Raw genomic sequence first — 21798 nt, 5'->3', positions numbered from 1 at the left:
CAGGAGGGGCAGCCAGATGGCTCAGTTGGTTAGAGTGCGAACTCTGAACAACAGAGTCGCCGGTTCAATTCCCTCCATGGGATGGTGGGCTGCGCCCCCCACAACTAAAGCAAAAACGGAAACTGGACTTGGAGCTGAGCTGCACCCTTCACAACTAGATTGAAGGACAACAACTTGGAGCTGATGAGCCCTGGAGAAACACACTGTTTCCCAATATTCCCCAATAAAACAAACAAACAAAAAACTCTGGAGCATTAAAATAAGGATTAAAAAAAGAAAAACAATTCTGCCAAAAGGCTGAGGAAATGTTGGTCATGACTCCTACAAGAATCAGGACTGCATATTCTTGGATTTATTCAGTAATGATCACAGAAATGATTGACAGCAGCTCACCAAGTTACTAAAGAGTAAAACATCCAGGTAGGAGAGAGCAATCAGTATTCTTCCTTCATTATTATGCAAAACCTAGCAATACAGCCCCTGCATTCAGATTATGTGGTAGAGATTTATAACTATTCAAAATTAAAGATACTCCATTGGAAAGAATATTCTTACACTGAGTTGTTTTTTCAAGTGCTCAATAATAAGTCCAGAGAAAAGTTAAAAGTACTTGATCGTTGGGAAACGGCACTCCTTCCTCTGAGAAGATTAACCACCTCTGTTGACACACTGAGAAAACACACCCCCATGCCCCCCCAAAACCCTAAGGGGCTGCCTGAGAAAGATGAGAGAAGTTTAATGGTGTACTAGACAGATATCATTTTATTTATTTTTGTCTTTTTAATGAAAATAGGCTATAATAAAACTGACAGAAAAAAACACTACCTAAAAATGGTGGGTAGTAACTAGTGTCACCCATTATGAAAGTCACAAGAGCAAAATCAAAGACTTCAGGCTGCCTTCGCAGCAGTTGCCCTCTCTGCAGCATAAATAGAAAAACATTTAGTTTAAGCATCATTTTCTTTATTTCCCACAATTTCACTTCGGGAAAAAGATTGTAGTGAATTGGATGATTTTGACAAGCTACCTAATTGCCTGAGCCTTCGTCTGTGAGAAAGAAAATAGGAGCGCAAGCACTGGAACATTTCGAATATGGAAGGGAGACTCGCTCTGATCTTCCAATCCTAACTACCTGTTTCCGTACAAATTCCTCAAGAGGAAATGCTCATGTTCTCCACAGCGCTCGACCAAAATTACCTTTAATCTTGATTCCAGACACTTGAGATGTTGAGTTAAATGGCCAGAAATAAAAATTATTTACAAGAATGTTCTTATGAGTCACAAGAGGAAGCCAAAGGTTGAGTGGGATGGAAAACAGAAACTGGCCATTTTCACACCCACTGAGATGTCCCTGTCGAGGCAGCAGCGGCAACTTGCAGACAGGACTAACCGCCAGTGAGCCTTTGGGGACGGCCTCCGGCTCGGCCCATCCTGGTCTCCGTACACCGAAACTGCAGCCTGTCTTCCTAGATGGACAACCTCTGGCTGGTGGTGCGGGCTCCAAAGGCAAACCATTTTGTTTGCATGGACTGCAAACATGGATTGCTTTAAGCCTACTTTTCCATATAAAAATAGAATGAAAAACATTTAACAAATTAGAGGTCTGCTTGGGCCGAAAATTTGTATTCTTACGTAGCGATTTAATTTAAATGTGTATTGCCTCCCTTCATTAAGGATTCCTCACTAGAGTTGGTTGTAGTTTATGAATAGTACTGTATTTTCCATTTCCTTGTATGTAAAATGTCTATAACAATACCTGCGTCCAAGATGTGCTCAGTGGATTACATGATGTGATGCTGTCTGCTTTCAGGTGGCACTTATATCAGAGAGCTACACTGCTAGCGTTTCATAGAACATAGATCACTCAGGCTAAAAAGGGAAACAAAATCAGGGTAGCTTTCTGATTTAAATTATTCAACAAATGACAGGCAAAAAATAAGACTTATTTGATGGTGTGTGTGTGTGTCCATCACTACTGCTTTGAGAGAAAGACCAGGGATTTCAGCGAAAATGAAGAAGAGTATGGGGCAGTGGATGTCATCCTCAAACTCTCTGCCTTCTGCCCATCATAAGCCACCTTTTCACTGTGCTCTGGAACATATTCTCGCGTATGCAGTCCTGTAATTTATACACTTTACTCTCTTGTATCATGAATTTCTCCCTCTCTACTGGATCATTCCTATCAATATGCAAAATGTGTGCTGCTTTTCCCGGCTTTATAAAATAAAACCAAAAATAAAAAATAAAAAACCCCAAACAATCACCAAAGGAAAAAAATCTTTCTTTGACCCCATGTGACCCCAAATATACTCACGGTGTCTATATCCCCACCTATTCTCTCCTCAGCTCACTGGAATGCACTCCCCTCTTAGCACTCCATTGAAAACTCTCTCATCTAGGTCATGAACGATCTCTGTGTTGCCAAATCAAAGAGTCACTTGTCTGTCCTCCTCCTGACTGAACTCGGAAGCAGTTTGCCCGGTTAACCACCATCGCCCCCTTCCAGAAATACTGGTTTTCTCTCAGCTTGTCAACAGAAAACTCTCCTGTTCTCTTTCTACCTCACTAGCTCCTCATCCTTTCAGTAATTATTCCTGGACCATCATATTTCTTCTCTGTTCAGACAATTCCCAAGCTGATTTCATTTACTTCTAGAGCATTAAAAACATCGACACGTTTTTGCCTCCCAGATTCCTTACTACAATCTTGATGTCCAGGCTTACATAGTCAACTACCTATTTCACATGTTCATTTGGGAGTTTAACAGGCATCTCACAGGTAACATGCCCCCAGTGGACCTTGCAGAAACCTCTTCAGCATCTGGCAGCTCAAATATTACCTTCTCAGAGAGGCCTTTCCCATCTTGCTTCCCCCGCTTATACGACGAGTACCTTTCCCTCCCTGCTTCTTTAGTTGCTGTCTTATGTATTACCTGTTTTCCCCAGCTAGCATACATTTTTGAGGAGAGGGCTGTTTATTTTCTCCACTGCCCTATTCTAACACCTAGAACAATGCCTAGCACATAGTAAGTGCTCTACAGATATCTGTTAAATGAACAAATATGCTTCTTAAGTAATTGTGGAAGACTTCAAATCTTACCTGGTCTTCTCCAATCAATTTACCTTTTCAATCACAAACTTCATCAACTGTCAATCAATCAAGAGCATATTTATACAGCCATAAAAGTCACTGTCTGATAAGTAATACTAGAAAGTAAGCTTCTAGTAAAAATAGAGTAATGGGATGCTAAGAGTTTAGATTTTTAGTTTCACAAGGTCACTGTGTGAGACCTGTGAGTGGCCACCTATCTTATGGCTGCACCTGACACGAAGAGACTCTTAGCCACCACCTGGACCATTGCTGACCATGCTGTCCCAGGTGGTACTTCTGCCATCACCACGTGGCCCCCTCTCTGAAGCATGTAGCATGTTTAGGTCCAGAGGAATCGCAGGTAACAAGGATCTTTCACAGAGGGCAGCCATTTTTGCTCCTCCTCTAGGGGAGGAACAAAAACCAGGAACCACCTCTTCCTGAATATGGAGGACAGATCTGTCATGGGCTCTTCCCTGAGGAATTCTTCCTGTTCCTTTATCCTAAAACTGGTGTCACAGGACTTGTGTTTTCTATCTAAAGAAAGACATGTGATTGCCCTAGAGACCTTCTCTACCATATCAACAATAGGGTTGCTCATCTATGTAATCAGAAAATATGGCACCACTGTGGAACCATTTGCTGATAAACCTGAGCAAAAAAGTGCCCAGCCAGAAGAGGTGAAGCAGGCTTCCATCCCACACATCCAGGATGCGACTGAATTAGAGAAGTCACAGCAGGCACTGGTTCAGAAATGTCATCACCTTTTTGATGTCCACAGGAATACTGCTGTGGCCTTGGAGGTCACTTCCTGGGAACGGCCCTATAAAGTACACAAGGAGGTAAAGAATCGCCTGTGCAGAATAGGATGCGTGAAAAGGAATAAGAGCCATGATGAAGTGGTGCAGAAACGCACTGTGCAGAGCATCTCTGTTAGAAGCAAAAGGAGGGAACTGCAATTGCCAAGTGCATTTTAGATCTAAAGCACAGATGCATTTACAGCTAGTCTGTGAATGTATTCATCTCAACTGAGACAGCTACAGAAAGTTGATTTACTAAATGGAAACTAGTCTATGTGACAAAAATCTTTTTGTCTGTTGTTGGGGACTGGAGGTACATTTTACCTTTCCTAAAAAGGAAAGATTTAGTCTTGGTACAATGGGTGAAAGAAAACAACGTATTGGCCAGTAATGTATTTCTCATCCTTCTTGCTCTGTATAGGCTGTTTGCTTCCAACAAGAAAAAAAGCTGGGTAGACAGCAAATTAATGACTTTTGATGAACAAATCAGAGAATCAAAGCCATTGAAAATCTGGAGAGACAGGCACTTTAAGGGAGGCACAGGACCTAAGAATTTCCTTATCTGAGGCAGAAACCACCATACACCCTCTGAGCCAGTAAGGTGATTAAACTAGAAATTTTGGCGAATTGGAGGAGGCCAAGGGTGGTCCAGATAAGAAAGGTGAAGCTCCTGAGGGTCACAGTCAGAGGGACGTTCCCCACCTTTTTGCAGGCTTTTGTTCTAGGAACTCCCCTAGTCTCTCTGAGAGGACCGGCTACGAGAGTCCAGATGAAATTCCCACCATGGTTTTGGCTCAGGGAGAGGAACAGCAGCCACTGCAAAACCTGCCCAGACCATTTTCCCTTAGGAAACAAAAGACTTCATCTGCAAGTGGCACCACCTGAGGGCACTAGTGGAATGCCACTATGTCCAGACCAGCCCCCCATCTCACCTACATGGAGGGGGAACGGCCCAGAGGAAAGGGCTCTCAGGTCACAGATTGAGACAGTAGATACTCAAAGAAGGGAACAGAGGGGCAGGGGAAAGCTCCACCCCTAGAGGAGGAACAAAAATCCTCCTGAATGCCCAGTAGTGTGCATTCCCCAGTGAGAATCAGAACATTAGAGAAATCTCCTCCCCCTGTCCACACCCCAGCAGCACAAATCTCCAGTTGTAACAATGGAGCACAGCCGAGAGAGCTGCAAGAGACAGATTCTCTCTGGGGAACAGCACAGAGGAAAGACTGAAGGCCACAAAAGGAGACATAACAAAGTCACTGGAGGAAATTGAAGTCTATGGTGCCCATAGGAACAACAAACCCCAGCGATGGTAACCATAGCATTAACAAACTTCATGGCCCAACTTCCGACTAGATTAACATACGTGTAAATCTCCACACTAAAGGCCCATTTATCTCAGTTGCTATTGCCCTGTACAACATGTCTGGCTTGGGGAGGGGGGGAAATATATATATATATATTATACACACACACACGCAATATAATGAAAGACAAGAAATAAACAGTCTGAAAAGATAAAGCAATCATTAGAACAAGACTAAGATATGACAGAGATGTTGGAAATATAAGAGGGAATTTTAAATAACTTACGATAACATTAAAGTCTGTAATGGAAAAGGAAGTCATTATTCAAGATCAGACAGGTAATTTTAGCAAAGACATGGACAGTATAATAAAGAGTCAAATGACAATGCTGCAAATCAAAAACATCGTAACAGAAATGAAGGGTTTATTCCTAGATGTGACGCAGCTGAGGAAAAAATCAGGTACTTTGAAGTTAGGGCAATAGAAACTACACAAACTGAAAGGCAAAGAGAAAAAAGTGTGAAAAATACAACAGAGCATCCAAGAGCTGAGGGACAATACCAAACAATGTAACACAAGCATAACTAGAATCCCAGAAAGAGAAGAAAATGAATGGGACAGGTGAAATATTTGAAGAAATAATGGGTAAATATATTCCAAAATTACTGACCACATAACAAGAAACTCAGAATTTAATAACCTTGAATAGAAGAGTTTTATCTCATTTCTTCTGTGTGAATTTTCTTCCATTTGTTTGTTCATTTATTCACTCATTCAATACATTTGCTGAGTTCCTGTGATGTGCTCAATACACTGCTAGCCAATATAATAGTGAGCAACATAAGATTGCTCCCTCTACTCTTTTTTTTTTTTTTTTAAAGATTTTATTGGGAAAGGGGAACAGGACTTTATTGGGGAACAGTATGTATTTCCAGGACTTTTTCCAAGTCAAGTTGTTGTTCTTTCACTCTTAGTTGTGGAGGGCGCAGCTCAGCTCCAGGTCCAGTTGCCGTTGTTAGTTGCAGGGGGCGCAGCCCACCATCCTTTGCGGAACTCGAGGAATTGAACTGGCAACCTTGTGGTTGAGAGCCCACTGGCCCATGTGGGATTCGAACCGGCAGCCTTCAGCGTTAGGAGCACAGAGCTCCAACCACCTGAGCCACCGGGCCGGCCCTCTCCCTCTACTCTTATGGAGACTACAGTTTAGTGGAAGATGCAGAAATGAATAAAATAACCCAAAAACAGATGCGTAATTGTAAGCTCTGGTAATGCTTTGAAGGCAATAAACTGAGAGTCCACAGAGAAGGACCTAACTTAATGGTGGGTGCAGGGAAGGGTGTGGCAAGGCAGGAACGGCTAATCTGGAAGAAGTCCTATTGAGGTAAGACGTAAAGAATGAGTAGGTTTTCACTCACTAGAGAAAAATGGTAGAAGTGAGAAAAGAGTGCTCTGGACAGAGGTTCTGGGGTGGGAAGGTCACAGGACCACCGCACTGCACAACAAGACCAAACAGGCTCTACTCACCATTTTCTTCAGTCGCTTCTCTGCTTGTTTTCTCTCGAGCTGAGCCTCCTTTTCTTCTGCCTCCCTCTTCTGACGCTCCTCCTCTTGGGCTTTTAACTGGGCCTGATCAAGGTCAGAATTCATAAAAATGAGAACCCTCACTTTGTATGGGACTAGGATCTTTTCATTTGAGGTTGAAGAAAGTCAAGTATCTACCAAAGTACCCACTCTCTCTCTTGAAGCCAGCACTTGGTGATAAAAGTAGAAAACCCAATCAATACGTGGTCAGTTGTGTAACTTAGAAGTTTCTCCAAAGAATCCCCTTCTACTTGGGAAGGTGAGACTAAGCATGAATAAGGCCATTAACTTTTAATCATGAAAATGATTAGTTTTTAGTTCTTATTTTCATCTGTGAAATACTAAGTCCAAACTATATGTCATTTGGGAAAATTGTTTCTTTCATTTCACCAAAACAAACCCCCAAAGCTGTTAGAACTGTCTATTCTTTCTTAGTAGGTACAAAATTTACTCTGACAGATAAAGTCAAAACTCTGAAGGACAACAATTACCCAGCTTTGCAAACTCATCGGGTCAGACATCTACCTACAATACATTAGTCCTGGTTATGTGTATCTCTTCCAATATGCTCGTTCCCATCAACCTTTGTAACATTTCCTACCTTCTATACTAATGATGTTGATGTTTTTTCCCTTTATTTTCCTAAAAGTGTCAGAGTTCAGGCCAGTAGGCAAAAAGCCATTTCCAAAGTTGGTATAACTCCATTGTCTCAACAGGCTTTAATAAGCTAGGTTTAATTTTGTAATAAAGACCTATACAAATCCTTTTTCTTGTTCAGTTTGCATTTTTGATTTATTACCAATTTCTCCTCTTCTTGTTTTTTCTTCCTCTCTGCCAAGATCCGTCTGCGTTCAGCTCGCTGAACTGCTCTCTCTTCCATGGCTAGAAAATAGTAACAGAGTTCCAATATAAAAAATATAAGGAACACTGCATGCAAAACAAATGTGTCCATTGCATAGTGAAGTTTGGTGTTAAGGTTTTCTTTCAAGTTGAGTGTTCACAATCTCAGAAATATATATGTATAAAATTTATATAAAAATATATAAATTGTAGGTGTGTGTACCATATATCCCCTATAGATTAAAGACCCATAATCTTATCCTCAGCAATGATGAACTTGCAATGATGAATCTGAATTTGCAGATTATGTTTTTGTTTATATTTCCATTAGAATAACTGTTTACTGGTTTAAATAAGAGAATGTGCCTTGATAATACTCTCAGTATGTGAAACTCAGAAACCAAAATTTTAATTTGGTAATTCCTTTAATGAATATAGAAAACTTTAATTATATCTAACAAATAATTATAACAAATAATAAAAATTTGAGGAGAATAGAACTACTCCTCAAATCCCATTGAGTCTGTTAATTTATCTTAAGTCACTGTACATGTGTCTGTATACGTAAAAACAACAACAACAAAAGTTTAGGGTCACGATGAATATATTTCAATTTAGTTTTAAGGCCTGGATATCCAGATGGGCAGGAAATGGAACTGCACTAAGCATTTGGAGAACTGGCATCTGAACAAATTCGAGTGTCAGACTCTTGTTCTTGACAGTCTATTAAATATCAATCCAAAAGAAGGAAATGTGCAAGATGGTCTGGTAATATGACTCTGTCATAAGTCAAGACTTTCATATAAAGAGGGGCATGGATGGCAGGAGTATCAAATTCTGCCCACCTAAGTCAGCCAATGGTTACTTTTGGTTCCTCTTGCTATATTATTGAGGAAGAAAATTTTAAGTCCAAGTTTTAAGAATTAATAAACAAAAAAACTCGCCAGGCTATTTCTTACAGATATTAAGTGTCTGCTTTGCTGGAAAAAGAACAGTGGAGGTGCCACAGATGGCGGGAGTGTTTAAGGAGGCAGAAATACACTAGCGGATTAAAATGAGAGAGACTTGAGAAGCAGAGTCTCTGGTAATATGCCCTTTTCTCCATCTTTTCTGGAGCTAGTCATTAAAGACAACTTGAAAAGTAGCCTGGGATTATAGAATATTCCAACTCCTTGATCAAGTAATAATAAAAAAATAATCACACCAAACTGGGCATTTCTTGGTCATCCTCGGGCAATGATGGCATAAACTGCTGTCCTGGCAGAGTCAGTGCCAAGACTGCTAATTTTTTCATTAATAGGAAGTGTCTCAGATGACATCACTTCTTGTTAGGGCAGCAATCTTGCCATAGGTGAATGCTTCTCTTCTCATAGTATTATTTGGTTTAAATAATGATTTCTATGTACATCGAAAATCTTATTAAATTAAAATGTGTGGTTTACAGATTTCATTACTAAAAGTCTATCATCAAGGCACAACTCTTTATAAAACGATGTAATAACCTGATGTAAATTGCTGTGAACTGGTCAATATTTTAAAATTAACAAAGTATAATGATAGGTGATCTTTGTTAAAATTTACTCTTAGAAGCTACTCATAGTTTTCTCATTTGTGTATTTGTCCCACAAAAAAATTTGTCCCATAAATCACAATACAAATCTCCAATTACAGGAAAATGATATACTTTCAGCATTTTTTTTTTTTCGGTATTGGCTGGAGAGGCCAAAAAGTTTGGCAGAAGAGGCAGGAAACAAGGCATGGAGCTCTCTGGTGTACTCCACTTCCCACGTGTCCACCCGCCGTAGACTGACCGAGTTCTGCCAAGCCTCAAAACCCAAGAGTTGCCAGAATTCAGTCCCAGCACATTCTACTCCAGGAGGGAAGATAACCACCCCCAAAGCCCCACCAAGACAGCCCTGCCTTTAAGTATGGGATGGGGTGCCGTCAGCCGCCTCGGGTTCCTTCTGGGTCCAGAAAGAGAATTTCGGGAGTCACTTCTACTACCTTCAGTCCGAGGGGAAGCAACAGGAGAACTGGGGGAGGAAAAAGAAGAGAATTCAGACCAACAACCAGCTTCATTCAAAGCACTTGAACCTGGGGAACTCAAAGCATTTAAAAACTTCCATTAATCCTTACTCTCTGAGATAACTGTGAATTATTACACCCACTAGATAAATTGATGGAATGAGGCAGAGAAAGGTTGAGTGATTAGCCTGAGTCTACACTTTGAGACTGGTCCTCTGACTCCCATCCCAGTGCTTCAAATCAATAGGCATCCCTCACTTCTTACCTTACCATTTATCACACATATTGAGTATGTCTCAAGCACATCTGAAAACACCTTAAATGGCTTTTGAGAAATCTGGACTCATTCCAGGCTCAAAGATGTTTACTTTTACCCAAAACTACAAATTTAAACTAGAGCATTGGCCAATCCCAGGGACTGTTCCATTTGGACCTGATAGTGTCTGACTATCAGGCTGACTGATAGTGCTGAGTGTATGATAGTCTCAGCACTAAACATAATCAGAAACCCACAAATCAAGTGAGAAGCAAGTAAGCATTTTCCTCTTACTGGTATAATACAGGTCCTCAGACAAAGGCAGCTGCAGTACAAATGCTAGCTGTGTAAGTGGATCCTTAGAGGCAGCCACTTGCTTTAAATACCTGTCATGTACCAGGCACAGTGCACAGGGCTTCTGTGCTTTTATAGGGCACGATAAGAGGCGAGATCACGGAGTCTGGAAGCTGGGAAAGTTCAGAAGCCCCTCTGCCACAGAGTGAAAAATCCCAAATAATGAGTCCAAAGAGTGTTGTGACACAATGGACATACTTTGGAAGCACCTGGCAGGTTCTTTTTGGTTCATCTTCTCGGGGGTTTGACGGCAGGTGGCTCTGTGTGTCTGTGACTGCGGAAGCACGCGCCACGGCCCACTGAGCCTTCGCCAACCTTTGGCTTTCCTTCAGCTCCAGAATTGTTTTCTGCTGTTCCTGCAGTTTCTTCTTTTGCTTCTCAATCAGCTGTTGCTGGAAGACGTGGCGGTTGTGGAAATGGCCCATGCAAATGGGTTCTGCTTTCCGGCTGGTGGTTCTGAGCCTCTCGTTGGGGCTAGGGTGTGGGGAAGGTTCCACATCCAGGGCCTTGTGTGGCTCACTGTCAGACGTGTTCAGAGGGACATTCTGGAGGGGAACCTGCAAGATGCTGTTTGTTGGTCTTCCTAGTGGGGGGCTGGGCATACAGCCAATGCTCCCTGAGGGAGGCATGGCCCACAAAGTGGGTATGGCAGTTACCTGAAAGAGAAGGAAAATGTTATAGGTCAGCTATTTCAAGGAGTGTGCTCATGAGATCCGATTTCATCTAGTCAGCATTGCTCTGCTCGATGGCACAACATCCCTGCCAGAGCGGCCCTGTGCTCCTGGCCTGGCTATCTCAGAGCTACGGCCTGAGCTCTGTAAGGCACTCTGAGACTGGGCACTGCTGCTCACCACGAAAACGGGGTGGGGGCTGCTGCTCACTACAAAAGCTGCACAAACCACTGACATGAGCCAGGACATCTGTAACCAGAAAAATGTGCTCTTGCGAACTCCTAATTTAGATAGTTCATTTGTGAATTAGGCAAGATTACTCCAGATACATATTACAGGAATTTGCATTTGCACGAATTGACGGAATTTTGCAGAAAATTGAAAAATTTGTGGCAAAGGATATATTCTTTCTCAAGAATGTTTGAAAACTAATACAAATCAATAATAGCTCTTTATAAAACTCTTTAATACGAATAGCTTTTCAATAATAGTTTTTTCAATGTTTCTCTTGCCACTACTAAATTAGTCACAGGGCATTTGTTTATTGTAGGAGTAAGGCCTGGATTAAAGTGTAGTCTCCAGCTATTCCCAAACAATCTATTTGTGGGAAATACTGGCAAACCCAGGAATACTGGATAAGGACCTGCATTACCTAAAAATAATGTTATCTAATAATATTTTACATTAGCATATGGTTTAATAATTTTCAAAGCTTTATCATTTAAACCCCATTACAAGTTCTATACAGAGGGGAAGGAAGCAGAATTTTTAATCAGAAAAATTTATCCTGGCCAAAATAATGTCATAGGTAAAATGTCCCTTTGGGAATGGTTTGATTTCATGGTCTAAGGTCTGACCAGTTTTTGATTCTGTCATCTGCAGTGGTATAAGGAGAAAAATACTGTGAGTTATCTTATAGCTTAGAAGCTTCTAGCTCTAACATGGTGCTACACTCAGGTACTCAAAAGATATTTTTTCATGATGATGGAAATATGTTCTATAGATTCAGCTGAAGTGAAAGCTGTGATATACGCAAACTGTGACATGTTAAATTCTTTAAAAAATAACCTTCTATTCCAGAAATGGCCATTTATTCATGAGAACACCTGCTTAAGTAATTTAGCATCAAACAGGGTATATGTTTTAGGCCTTTTAAACTTTGTGGTAATGATACGTTATTAACCCAGCAAGACTGTAAAAGCCTTGAGTACAGCAACAAGATTTCTTTTGAATCATGGTAACTTTTTAAGGTGAAAATAAGAAAATGAAAGAAAAGCTAACTGGTACAGAATGTACTTAATAGAACAGAACTGAACATTCTGGCTTAATCAGGGAAAATCATCTATTAGCTAACTGATAATTTAAAAAATTTTTAAGGTATAATATATGTGTTTGTGGTACATGAGTTCCTATGATTGTATAATTAATGAGCATCTAACTAAAGATTTTATATTTTGATTTGTTCATGTTAACTCTAAACTCTGGAAAAGATAATAGTTTATCCAGTAACCTACTATATAGCCCTTTATTTTCATTTGCTCTATTTTTTACAATATTATCCTTTCTCGATAAATTCTTTTGTTCTCGATTTCAGAGACTTGGAAACCGTTTTTCTTGAGTCTAAATTATATACATATTAGCATAAAAAATGCTTTCTGATGACTTTTTTTTTTCATTTAAATGTAACAACAGTGGAATTTTGTAGGGTAAAAGGTCCACACAGCTATTTCCTAAGATAGAAGACTCTGTTGGATCTCAAGGGGAACAAAATTATCTAACTGACATGAAGGTAGATAAATTGCCTGGGGGAAGGACCAAACTGTTACGTAAGTCCCAGTGACGCCCCTTTGCCGAGAGACTAAGTTTCAATGAAAACCAGTCTACTTGCTATACACGATACGAGAGGGGTAGTAGATTGGGGGAGGGGCGTTATCACTTTGTGAGGGGTGTAAATGTCTAACTATTACATTGTTTTGTACAGCTGAAACTAAACTAAACAAACAAACAAACAAACAAAAACCACACCTGCCTACTTGCTATCAGTAATCGGAGTAAAAAGCAAGGCTGGGGACCACGTAGTGACCAATTTAATTTCCCAAGCTGAGTTAAGTACTTAACAGCATTATGTGGAGGGATAGAGGGGGCAGGGGTGGTTGGGAGGGGTAGAGGACCTTCTCTGAAAGGCTTTTCAAACATGACAAGGGCAATTATGGAAGAAAAAAACTAATAGGATTGACTTTATAAAAACTTAACTGTGTATAGTACCAAAAAACTTACTGTGTATAGTACCCAAAAGACAAATGACAATATGAAAAAAATATGCAAGATATATAATAATAAAAGCATCAATAGTCATAAAAATATAAAGAGCTTCTAGAAATAAGAAAAGGATATATAATCAAGTGGAAATATGGACAAAAGGCATGAAGACACAATTTATTACATATCTTTCTACATCCATTTTCATATACTATATGTATATGTAAATGGCCAATATAAAAAAAATGTTTAACTTCACTAGAATTAAAAAAATGGAAATGTTAGAGAGATAATAAGATGAAAATATTTTACCTGTTAATGTTGCAAAAATGAAAAATGTTATTAGGCAGGAAAACAGGCACTTCTTTGGTATAACCTTTCTGGAAGGGCAATTTGGTAATAGTCTTTAAAATGTGTATTCTCTATTCAGGTATTTATCCAAAGTAAAGCATTATGTGTGCGTACAAAGATTTAGCTACAAGGATGTTCACTGAAGCTTCGTTTATGATAGTGGCACACGGGCAATAAATACCCAGCAATGGCGGAGATAAACAGATTTTAGCTTGTAGTTCATGATAGAAGATGACGCACCCATTACAATCTGATGGCACAAAATGGTAGACCTTAACCCGGGGGTGTTCATCAGGTTCATCTGTGGACCTTTAAAAAAATACAGGTGCCCCACACCCAGGAATTCTGAGTTAGTGACCTGACTCTGCAGTACACTCTCAGCTGATAACTACTGCTGCAGAAATAGATTTACTGACATTGGATTGTGAAAATACAAAAGAAATTTTTTAGAAAGCCAGAATAATTCCATTATTACTGAGAAGAAAACTACACGGCCGTCCTTTCGCTGTATTATGGCAGAGTAATGCCTTCAATGACTTGACTGATGAACATTTGAAAGCTAAATATTAAAGAGAAAAATGTACATATGCCTGAATAGAGGAAAACCTAGATGGCTATACTTCAACATGTGGTTATCTCCAGATGATAGAATTATAGGCTATTTTCCATGTTTTCTCTGTCATTTTCTCATACCAAATTGCTACAATTAATGTATGTGATTTTTTCTTACTAGAAAAATAAAACAGACATTCGCCTCTTATAAGTCACAAGCTTACTTAGAAAGGAAATGTCTGATGATCAGCTAAGAGGAGTTTGAGAGTTGTAAACCATGCTGTATGCATCTGTTCCAAAAGGAATCTTTCTCTTAGTTCTTTTAAATTCCATCTTTCTATTATGTCCCTACTAAGTTCAGCTACACCAAAGTCTGTATGTGATTATAAAAAGAAGATCCAGTTCAAGAAAATAAACACTGCCTGAAAGTTAATCTTTGTGCATTGTAGCAGCTCTCACCTTTTAGACAGCCTAGGCAAGGCAATCTGACAATGGCTAACATGCCCCAAGCTATCCACGGGCAAAGTTCAAATGCAAGTGATTAATAAGCAGAAAGCCCAAGCAAAGGAAACACAATGTACCTCTCCGTTTTGTATAAGTGGATCCAGCTTGGCTGTTGTCTCCCCGAGTAGATTGATCCCTGATGACCCATTTGCACTGAGTTTCCCTAGTGATGCTGCCTTCAGCAACTCATTCATTTTCTTCCTTGTTTCCTCCTTTGTTACAGCCAGCTCTCTCTTTAGGATCTCTGCACAATGCCAGTGATGCCATTCTGTAAAGTGGTACCGGAGAACTTGTTTCCTGTTATACTCAGTGGCCAGTTGTTGTTTTCTAAGCAACAAAGCACATCCATTAAAAAAAAGAATCCATTCAGTAAACTCTCTGACATTGCTCTTAGTAATATTTTTTGGATATGTCTCCTTGGGCAAGGAAAACAAAAGAAAAAAACACGTGGGACTATAGCAAACTAAAAAGCAAACCATCAACAAAACAAAAAGACATACTATTGAATGAGAGAAGATATTTACCAATGATACAACCTGTTAAAGGGTTAATATCCAAAATGTAAAAGGAATTCATACAGCTTAACACCAAACAGACAAACAATCCGATTAAAAAATGGGCAGAGGACCTGAATAGACATTTCTCCAAGGAGGATATACAGATGGCCAAAAGACATGAAAAGATGCTCAATGTCACAAATCATCAGAGAAATGCAAATTAAAACCACAGTGAGATATCACCTCACACCTGTCAGAAGCCTATCATCAATAAATCAACAAACAACAAGTGTTCAAGAGTTGGCAAGGATGAAAAGGGAAGAAAGTAGAGAAAAGGGAACCCTCCCGCACTGTTGGTAGGATTGTAAATTGGTGCAGCCACTATGGAAAACAGTACGAAGGTTCCTCAATAAGTTAAAAGTAGAACTACCTTATGACCCAACAATCCCACTTTTAGGTATTTATCTGAAGAAATCCAAAACACTAATTTGAAAAGATATATGCACCTCTATGTTCATTGCAGCATTATTTACAATAGTCAAAATATGGAAGCAACCTAAGTGTCCATCAATAGATGACTAGATAAAGAAGTGACACATGTATAAGTTTTTACTCAGTCATAAAAATGAAATCGTACCATTTGTGACAACATGGATGGACCTAGAGGGTATTATTCTAAGTGAAATAAGCAGGACAGAGAAGGACAAATACCATGATTTCACTTATATGTGGAATCTAAAAAACAAAATAAACAAACAAAACAGATTCATAGATACAGAGAACAAACTCACGGTTGCCAGATGAGAGCGGGGTTGGGAGGCTGGGTGAAAAAGGAAAAGGGATTAAGAAGTACAAATTGGTAGTTACAAAATAGTCATGGGATGTAAAGTACAGCATAGGGAAGATAGTCAATAATATGGTAATAATTATTTATGGTCTTAGGTGGGTACTAGACTTATTGGGGTGATCACTTTGTAAGTTACATAAATTTCTAACCACTATGCTGTACACCTGAAACTAACATATTGAATGTCAACTGTGATTGAAGAATTAAAAAAAAAAGAAGCCATTTACAGCTCAGAAATATGAATTAAACACAAGTGCAAAGGATTCCCAGAAATACTGCACTTAGCTCCAGCTTATCCTTGTATTTAAACTAAATGGAATCACTTTGTAAAATTCCCCAATACAAAGGGTCTGCTCTTAGGAGGCACTGGCACCTCAAGACATTACTTCAGAAAAAAGAGTGACTATTCTGTTCTATCATGTCACAAAGACATATTACATTTTTAAATTACAATAAAATAGTTTCTGAGAGCTTTTGGAGGGGAAGGAGCAAAAACAATGGGTGTATAAATAACGACTTTTTAAAAGGTGAATGCATGAGGGAGATATTCAGCTATACTTGGAAACCTAAGGAAGACAGAAGTTTGGGAGAAAGGGAAAGGAACAAAACTTAAGCGAATTGTCGATAATTAATTAAGTATAAGATTTATAGACGTCAACATGAAACTCTGAGGGTAGACCTTGTGAAAGAAGGACTTGGTCAGGGAAAGGATCTCTAAAAAGTACTTATTTACTGAATGCTTAAACTAAATGAATGAAAGACGTCCTTTTGATGAGACTGGCCAAACACTTGACCCGTGTGAAAGGCACAGACAGGCACTCGCTCTGATGGAACACATTCATAGCCTAGGAGGGGACCAAGTTCACTCTCTTCCTAAGGAAGAGCTCCTTTTGACTCCTGGAAACTTCATGAACATTACAGGACATGACTGAATGGAGTTGGGAACTGCCAGCTACAAGTACATTCCCTTTCCGAAGGGACTCTCCATTTGGAGACACTTTGGTGGCAGCCAGTCGAGAATCTAAGCATACAGCTCTTTGAGATCTATCTGGAAGTGGATGACTACTGTCCCTGAAGAAGTGAGGTGCAGAGCTTGGAACTTATGCCACATCAGGGATCAGTTTCGAGGTTTAAAACCTAACATTGTTTGGATACCTACTAGATTTTATCTTTTTGTAAAGGTGACTCGAATAAGTTCTCCATAACACTATTTGCATATCCATTTCTGTTAAATATACCTATTGCTTAACTCTCCTCATGAACTTTTTGGGGTCATATAAAAAGAGCCCATAAAGTTCTTAAGTCAATGACTCAGGAGAACATTTCTACAGTTCTTAAATGCTTAAATGACTTTTAACTTTTTCATTGCCACCTACAGTAAGAAAAAAGTTACACTGTGACTCAGTATACAAGTCTATGTGTGTATGTGTGTGTGTATGAAACAAAAGTATATACAACTGAAACAAAAGTTTCATCAAATGTTTATCCTTATTACCAGAGATAAACATTTCTGTTCTAATTTATTCAATTTCTTTAAAAAACATAGCTCATTTTGAGCCTGATTTCAGGATGCACTAGTGGGTTAAAAACCTTAGTTTGAAAAAGCCTACTCTAGAGTCACAGAATTTAACCTACGTCAGGGGAGTTGGATGAAACAACTAATTAATGAGAATAAAGTCGATTGAAATAATGAATTTCAGGATAAACTACTAACAGGAACTCTGCCAACAGCATTTTTCATTATATCTAATTGCTTCTTTCTGATGAATTAAAAATGGATACTCAATAAATACTTGGTGATTGACAGTTTTGTAATGAAAATACAACATAGGTCATAATAAACATTTATATATTATTTTACTTTGATGGAAATGAATTAGGTATCTAATATGAGATTCAATAACTTTGAAATAAAAATTTTAGAAGAAATAAAAATAATAAATCAGATAGCAACACAGATGAGAACAAAGCTCCAAAAATATCAATGTATAAACAGTGAAACAAACAAAAAACCTATAGCACTTGATCAAGTAAAAATCATAAATTTCCACAGGAGAGAAGATGTACGTTGCTCTGATTAATGTGAAAAGCGATTTACATCAATCTGCTCAGGAAGGGGGTGTGTGAAATTTACCTGATGTGTTAATTTTACGTTTTCACAGCATAAACAGCTAAAACAAAACTGAGGTTTTGCCTATCAGGGAAGAGAGTATTTGGATACTATGAAAAGGCAAAGAGAAAAATATTTCTGTAAGTAGAACAAAAAGACTAAATAGTAAGAAAATAGGTAAAACAGTGCATGTTCATTATAGTGCTGAGAGCCTACTCTATAATGGTTATGGAGGCGATTTGAAGATACATTTGATATCTTTTTGTGGGTTGAGGTGGAAGGGTAGGAACACAGAAGCTAGCGACCCAGAGACAAAGCTGGTTCTACTCCTGTGCACTTGCAGTTCTCTTCAGCAGAGACAATATTCCAGATGAGCCAATTTCTTAACTTTTAAAAACATGACACTAAAAACATAAATATTTCTGAAAGTGAAACACCATGTAAAGTCCTTAAAAGCTCAAACAGATGTGATTTACTTGAGTATGCTAACCTAAAGAGATTGTCTCAGACACAGTTCCCCGACAATCATAAAAAAAGGAGAGTTCCCGTATAGAAAACATCCTGTCCCAGTATGCTATTAAGTTGAAATCAAGGAATTTCTGGCAGGAATATATAAATTGATCATCACAATTATATAACTGCATGCAGAGAAAGGCTGTCTCTAGAGACTTAAGAATATAAAAGATTTAAATAGGAATCTAAATATGAACCGTGCTGCTTAGAATCAACACCTCAGAATAATTAGTGATTGCTGCACATTATAAAACTGAGAAGTAAGAACACTAACTAGATATGGGATATTGGGTGAGTGACTGAAAGTTTCTAAGCCTTAGATTTCCCCTCAAAAATGGTATCGCCCAAAAACGAAAGCCCTATACTGACCATCATACAGGAATTTTTTTAAAAAAAGATCAAATTAAATAAAAAGAGAACCTGAAAATATAGAACAAATTCTCATGTGAAGTAATAACACTGTCTTAGGATAATTCCAGATAATCTAAAGTGTCTTGCATTTTTTAAAAAGAAAAGAGAAATGACAAATAAATAACCACATACTAGTGGTCTGATTGCGTGTTGAGATCTGATGCAGAACATAAAAACAGCAATGATGCAAACAGCTGCATTTGGGATGACCAGGATCAGCAGGAATAGAAATGAGAAAGCTAATGCATTCAACAATGCACACGGTAGCCCCCAGGGAGAAAGTGGAAGATTACACAATTAATTCTGTTTTAGAGTTTCAAAGTGAGCCGGACAATACAAGCTTGGTTCTCCTGCCTCTCTGACAGACTTATCAGGAGCTTTACCAGCTTCAGATACCATGCAGTTTCGGGCCTCGCATCTGGATACCCAGGTGAGCACAAAGGGAAGGGTAATCGAACATGATTAATAGAGGTGCTCCATAAATGACAGCCCAAAAGAATGCTGGAGTCAGGAAAGCTGACTGTCTATTTTCAATTCACCCTCCTACCTCTAGGCGAGGCTGGTGGGTCACCCCAGCCTGTTCCCACACGAGCTGCCTATGTGCAGGTTTACCAGTTCTTCCCCAAAGAGAAAAATGCCCTCTTCTATTTAGCCACATTTTCCCCCTCTCAGAAGATGGGGTCCATGAATTCCTATTTTTAAAAAGCTCTTTGAGGGGCTGTAATGTACAATGGCCAAGTCTATGTCGCTCCTATGTATAATATTTATCTTATGGTGCCTTCTGTTGAAATTAGTATTTGGATACAATTTTTAGCTTCTCAACTTAGATTGAAAACTCCTAGAACGTTTGACACTTTTTTTAGTCCCCCTCCCAGTACTTAGGAGAGAGTCTAGGTACATAGTAAGCATCAGCAAAGGTGGCTGGCTGAATGAATATATTTTATCAAAATGAATGAATGAATGAATGCCAAGGTTTGAGGGATGTCAAAGGGCCAGTTTTTCCACTGGCCTGCCACAGTCCCCTCAAATGCCCGTCACTTACATTGTGGGCACTGTTTCCAGACAATGCCTGTTACAGTAAGTTTCCTGGGAGGGAAAAAACATACACTGAGGATTACAGGGACAAAGTGTGAGGGGCCTGAGGGACACATGGAAGAGATCACAGCATGTTCCAGGAAAGGCCCTAGTCCAAGAGAGGGCAGGCCTGAGGCAATGTGGAGGTTAATACACAGAAGGACAGAAATGCTTCCTGGGAAAGAAAGGAGGAATCAGGGAATCGGGGCTCAGGAAGGGCTGGTGGAAAATGCTGAAACAAATCCTGCTTCTTCCAATGTTGTCTAGGGCTGGTTGTAAGTTTAGGGAGGAAAGGAGAGAGGACCTGGAAGATCTGGGGCCAACTTTCAAAAGTGAATATGCTAATTAAAAATGACAAAATAGAAATTAAAAAAATAAAATTAAAAAACTAGAAATTAAAAAATACAGTTCAAATTCCAACACCACCATATCAAGGGGTCTAACTGAGTGTGTGTACCAGAATCCCGTTGTAGTACCTAAGTGAGTGAATCCTTAGTTAGGCTTTGGAAATACCTGTTAATGTTGAAATTGTATTATAACACTGTATTGAAACTTGTATGACACCATTACCATAACTAGTTTTAAAAGAAAAGAGATACACAGAAATAGAGTGACCAGATGCTCACTTCGTAAGTTATATAAATGTCTAATCACTATGCTGTACACCTGAAACTAATATAATATTGTACGTCAACTGTAATTGAAAAAATTTTTTTAATTGTTTTATTAAAAAAAAAAAGTGACCAGAATTCCTATTAGAAAAAGCAAGATGCATTTTTAGAAGAAATGATGAACTTTAGAAGAAATGGATGAGCACTTGGAGTGTCAGTGAGACTGAGCACAGGCTCAGTGGCTAAATCATGAATAATAAGAAAAGAGGGATTTGTTGTTGCTCCAGAGAGAAAGTGAGAACAACGAAAAGGAAAGAAGGGAAGAAAAGAAGCCCAAAAAGCTGGGCCCTGGATTGGGGACAGGCCAGTGGCAAACATTTGTTTTCCAGGTGGCAAAAACAAATGTGCATGCAAGAGCTGAAAGATGAGGACACAGCTAACATCTGAGGAACGGACATAAATGATTTCCATGTCCAGGTGGATGAGCCACAGAACCGTCTGTGTTTTGTCAATGTGGGGACAGAGCAAGAAGTGCAGTTTCCCGGCTCTCGGCCTCACGTGGAAAGGTGCTGGCTCAGGTAGTAAATGGCCATCAACTGTGATTGGATGGCCATCAGCTGTGGCTAGTTGGCCGTCAGCTGTAACCAGTGAGCCATTGGCCACTAATATAACTGCCGTGGCTACGCTAGCAGCAAATGGGGTCTAGCAAGAAGATGGTGGCTGAGCTAGCAAGACGGATTGCAGTTAGCAGGGTGGAGTGCAGGTTGCAGATTGCAGAGAAATGGACAGCAGGATGCAGACAGTGTGGCTCCTGCTTCCTGTGTCTCCAACCCAGCTGCCAGCGAGACTGTAGTCATATGACTCCCCCATCTATTGCTCCGTGGATGTTCCTTTTTGGCCTCACCATATCCTGCATTCTTATGTGGGGAGCGGGAACAGAGACCCCGCAGGCCGCCCCACACGATAGTCAATCTGGCAAAAGTTTAGTATTTAATCCATTATAGTAAATGCTCTCTATCTCTTGAGCTCACTATTTAGAAAAAAAAAAGCTTGAAAATGCTATCAAGTTAAATTGCAGGAGAGGAAGCAACTGAGCTCTTCATTCATTCAGTGACTATTTAACAAATATGTATTCAGTGTCCATTGA

General features: G+C 39.4%; 1 protein-coding gene and 1 pseudogene across 3 annotated transcripts in view; one reads left to right on the top strand and one right to left on the bottom strand.

Moving 5' to 3' along the window:
- CCDC191 (coiled-coil domain containing 191) overlaps positions 1 to 21798 on the bottom strand; it is a 63619-nt gene that overhangs the window by 10775 nt on the left and 31046 nt on the right. For all 3 annotated transcript variants that reach the window (XM_019734878.3, XM_088793982.1, XM_074331674.2), the window contains exons 8-12: positions 14666 to 14915; positions 10450 to 10907; positions 9537 to 9649; positions 7576 to 7658; positions 6720 to 6821 (exon numbers count right to left, since the gene is read on the bottom strand). In XM_019734878.3, coding sequence (XP_019590437.3) covers positions 6720 to 6821; positions 7576 to 7658; positions 9537 to 9649; positions 10450 to 10907; positions 14666 to 14915 — 1006 coding nt within the window. The remainder of the gene's footprint in view (positions 1 to 6719; positions 6822 to 7575; positions 7659 to 9536; positions 9650 to 10449; positions 10908 to 14665; positions 14916 to 21798) is intronic.
- On the top strand, positions 3069 to 4096 carry LOC109449003 (ATP synthase peripheral stalk subunit b, mitochondrial pseudogene; annotated as a pseudogene).

The sequence above is a fragment of the Rhinolophus sinicus genome, chromosome 17 (assembly GCF_057876585.1).
Source record: "Rhinolophus sinicus isolate RSI-liver-muscle chromosome 17, RSI-T2T, whole genome shotgun sequence".
NCBI lineage: Eukaryota > Metazoa > Chordata > Mammalia > Chiroptera > Rhinolophidae > Rhinolophus > Rhinolophus sinicus.
Note: the sequence above shows the minus strand (reverse complement) of the source record. Positions and strands in the feature narration are given on the sequence as shown.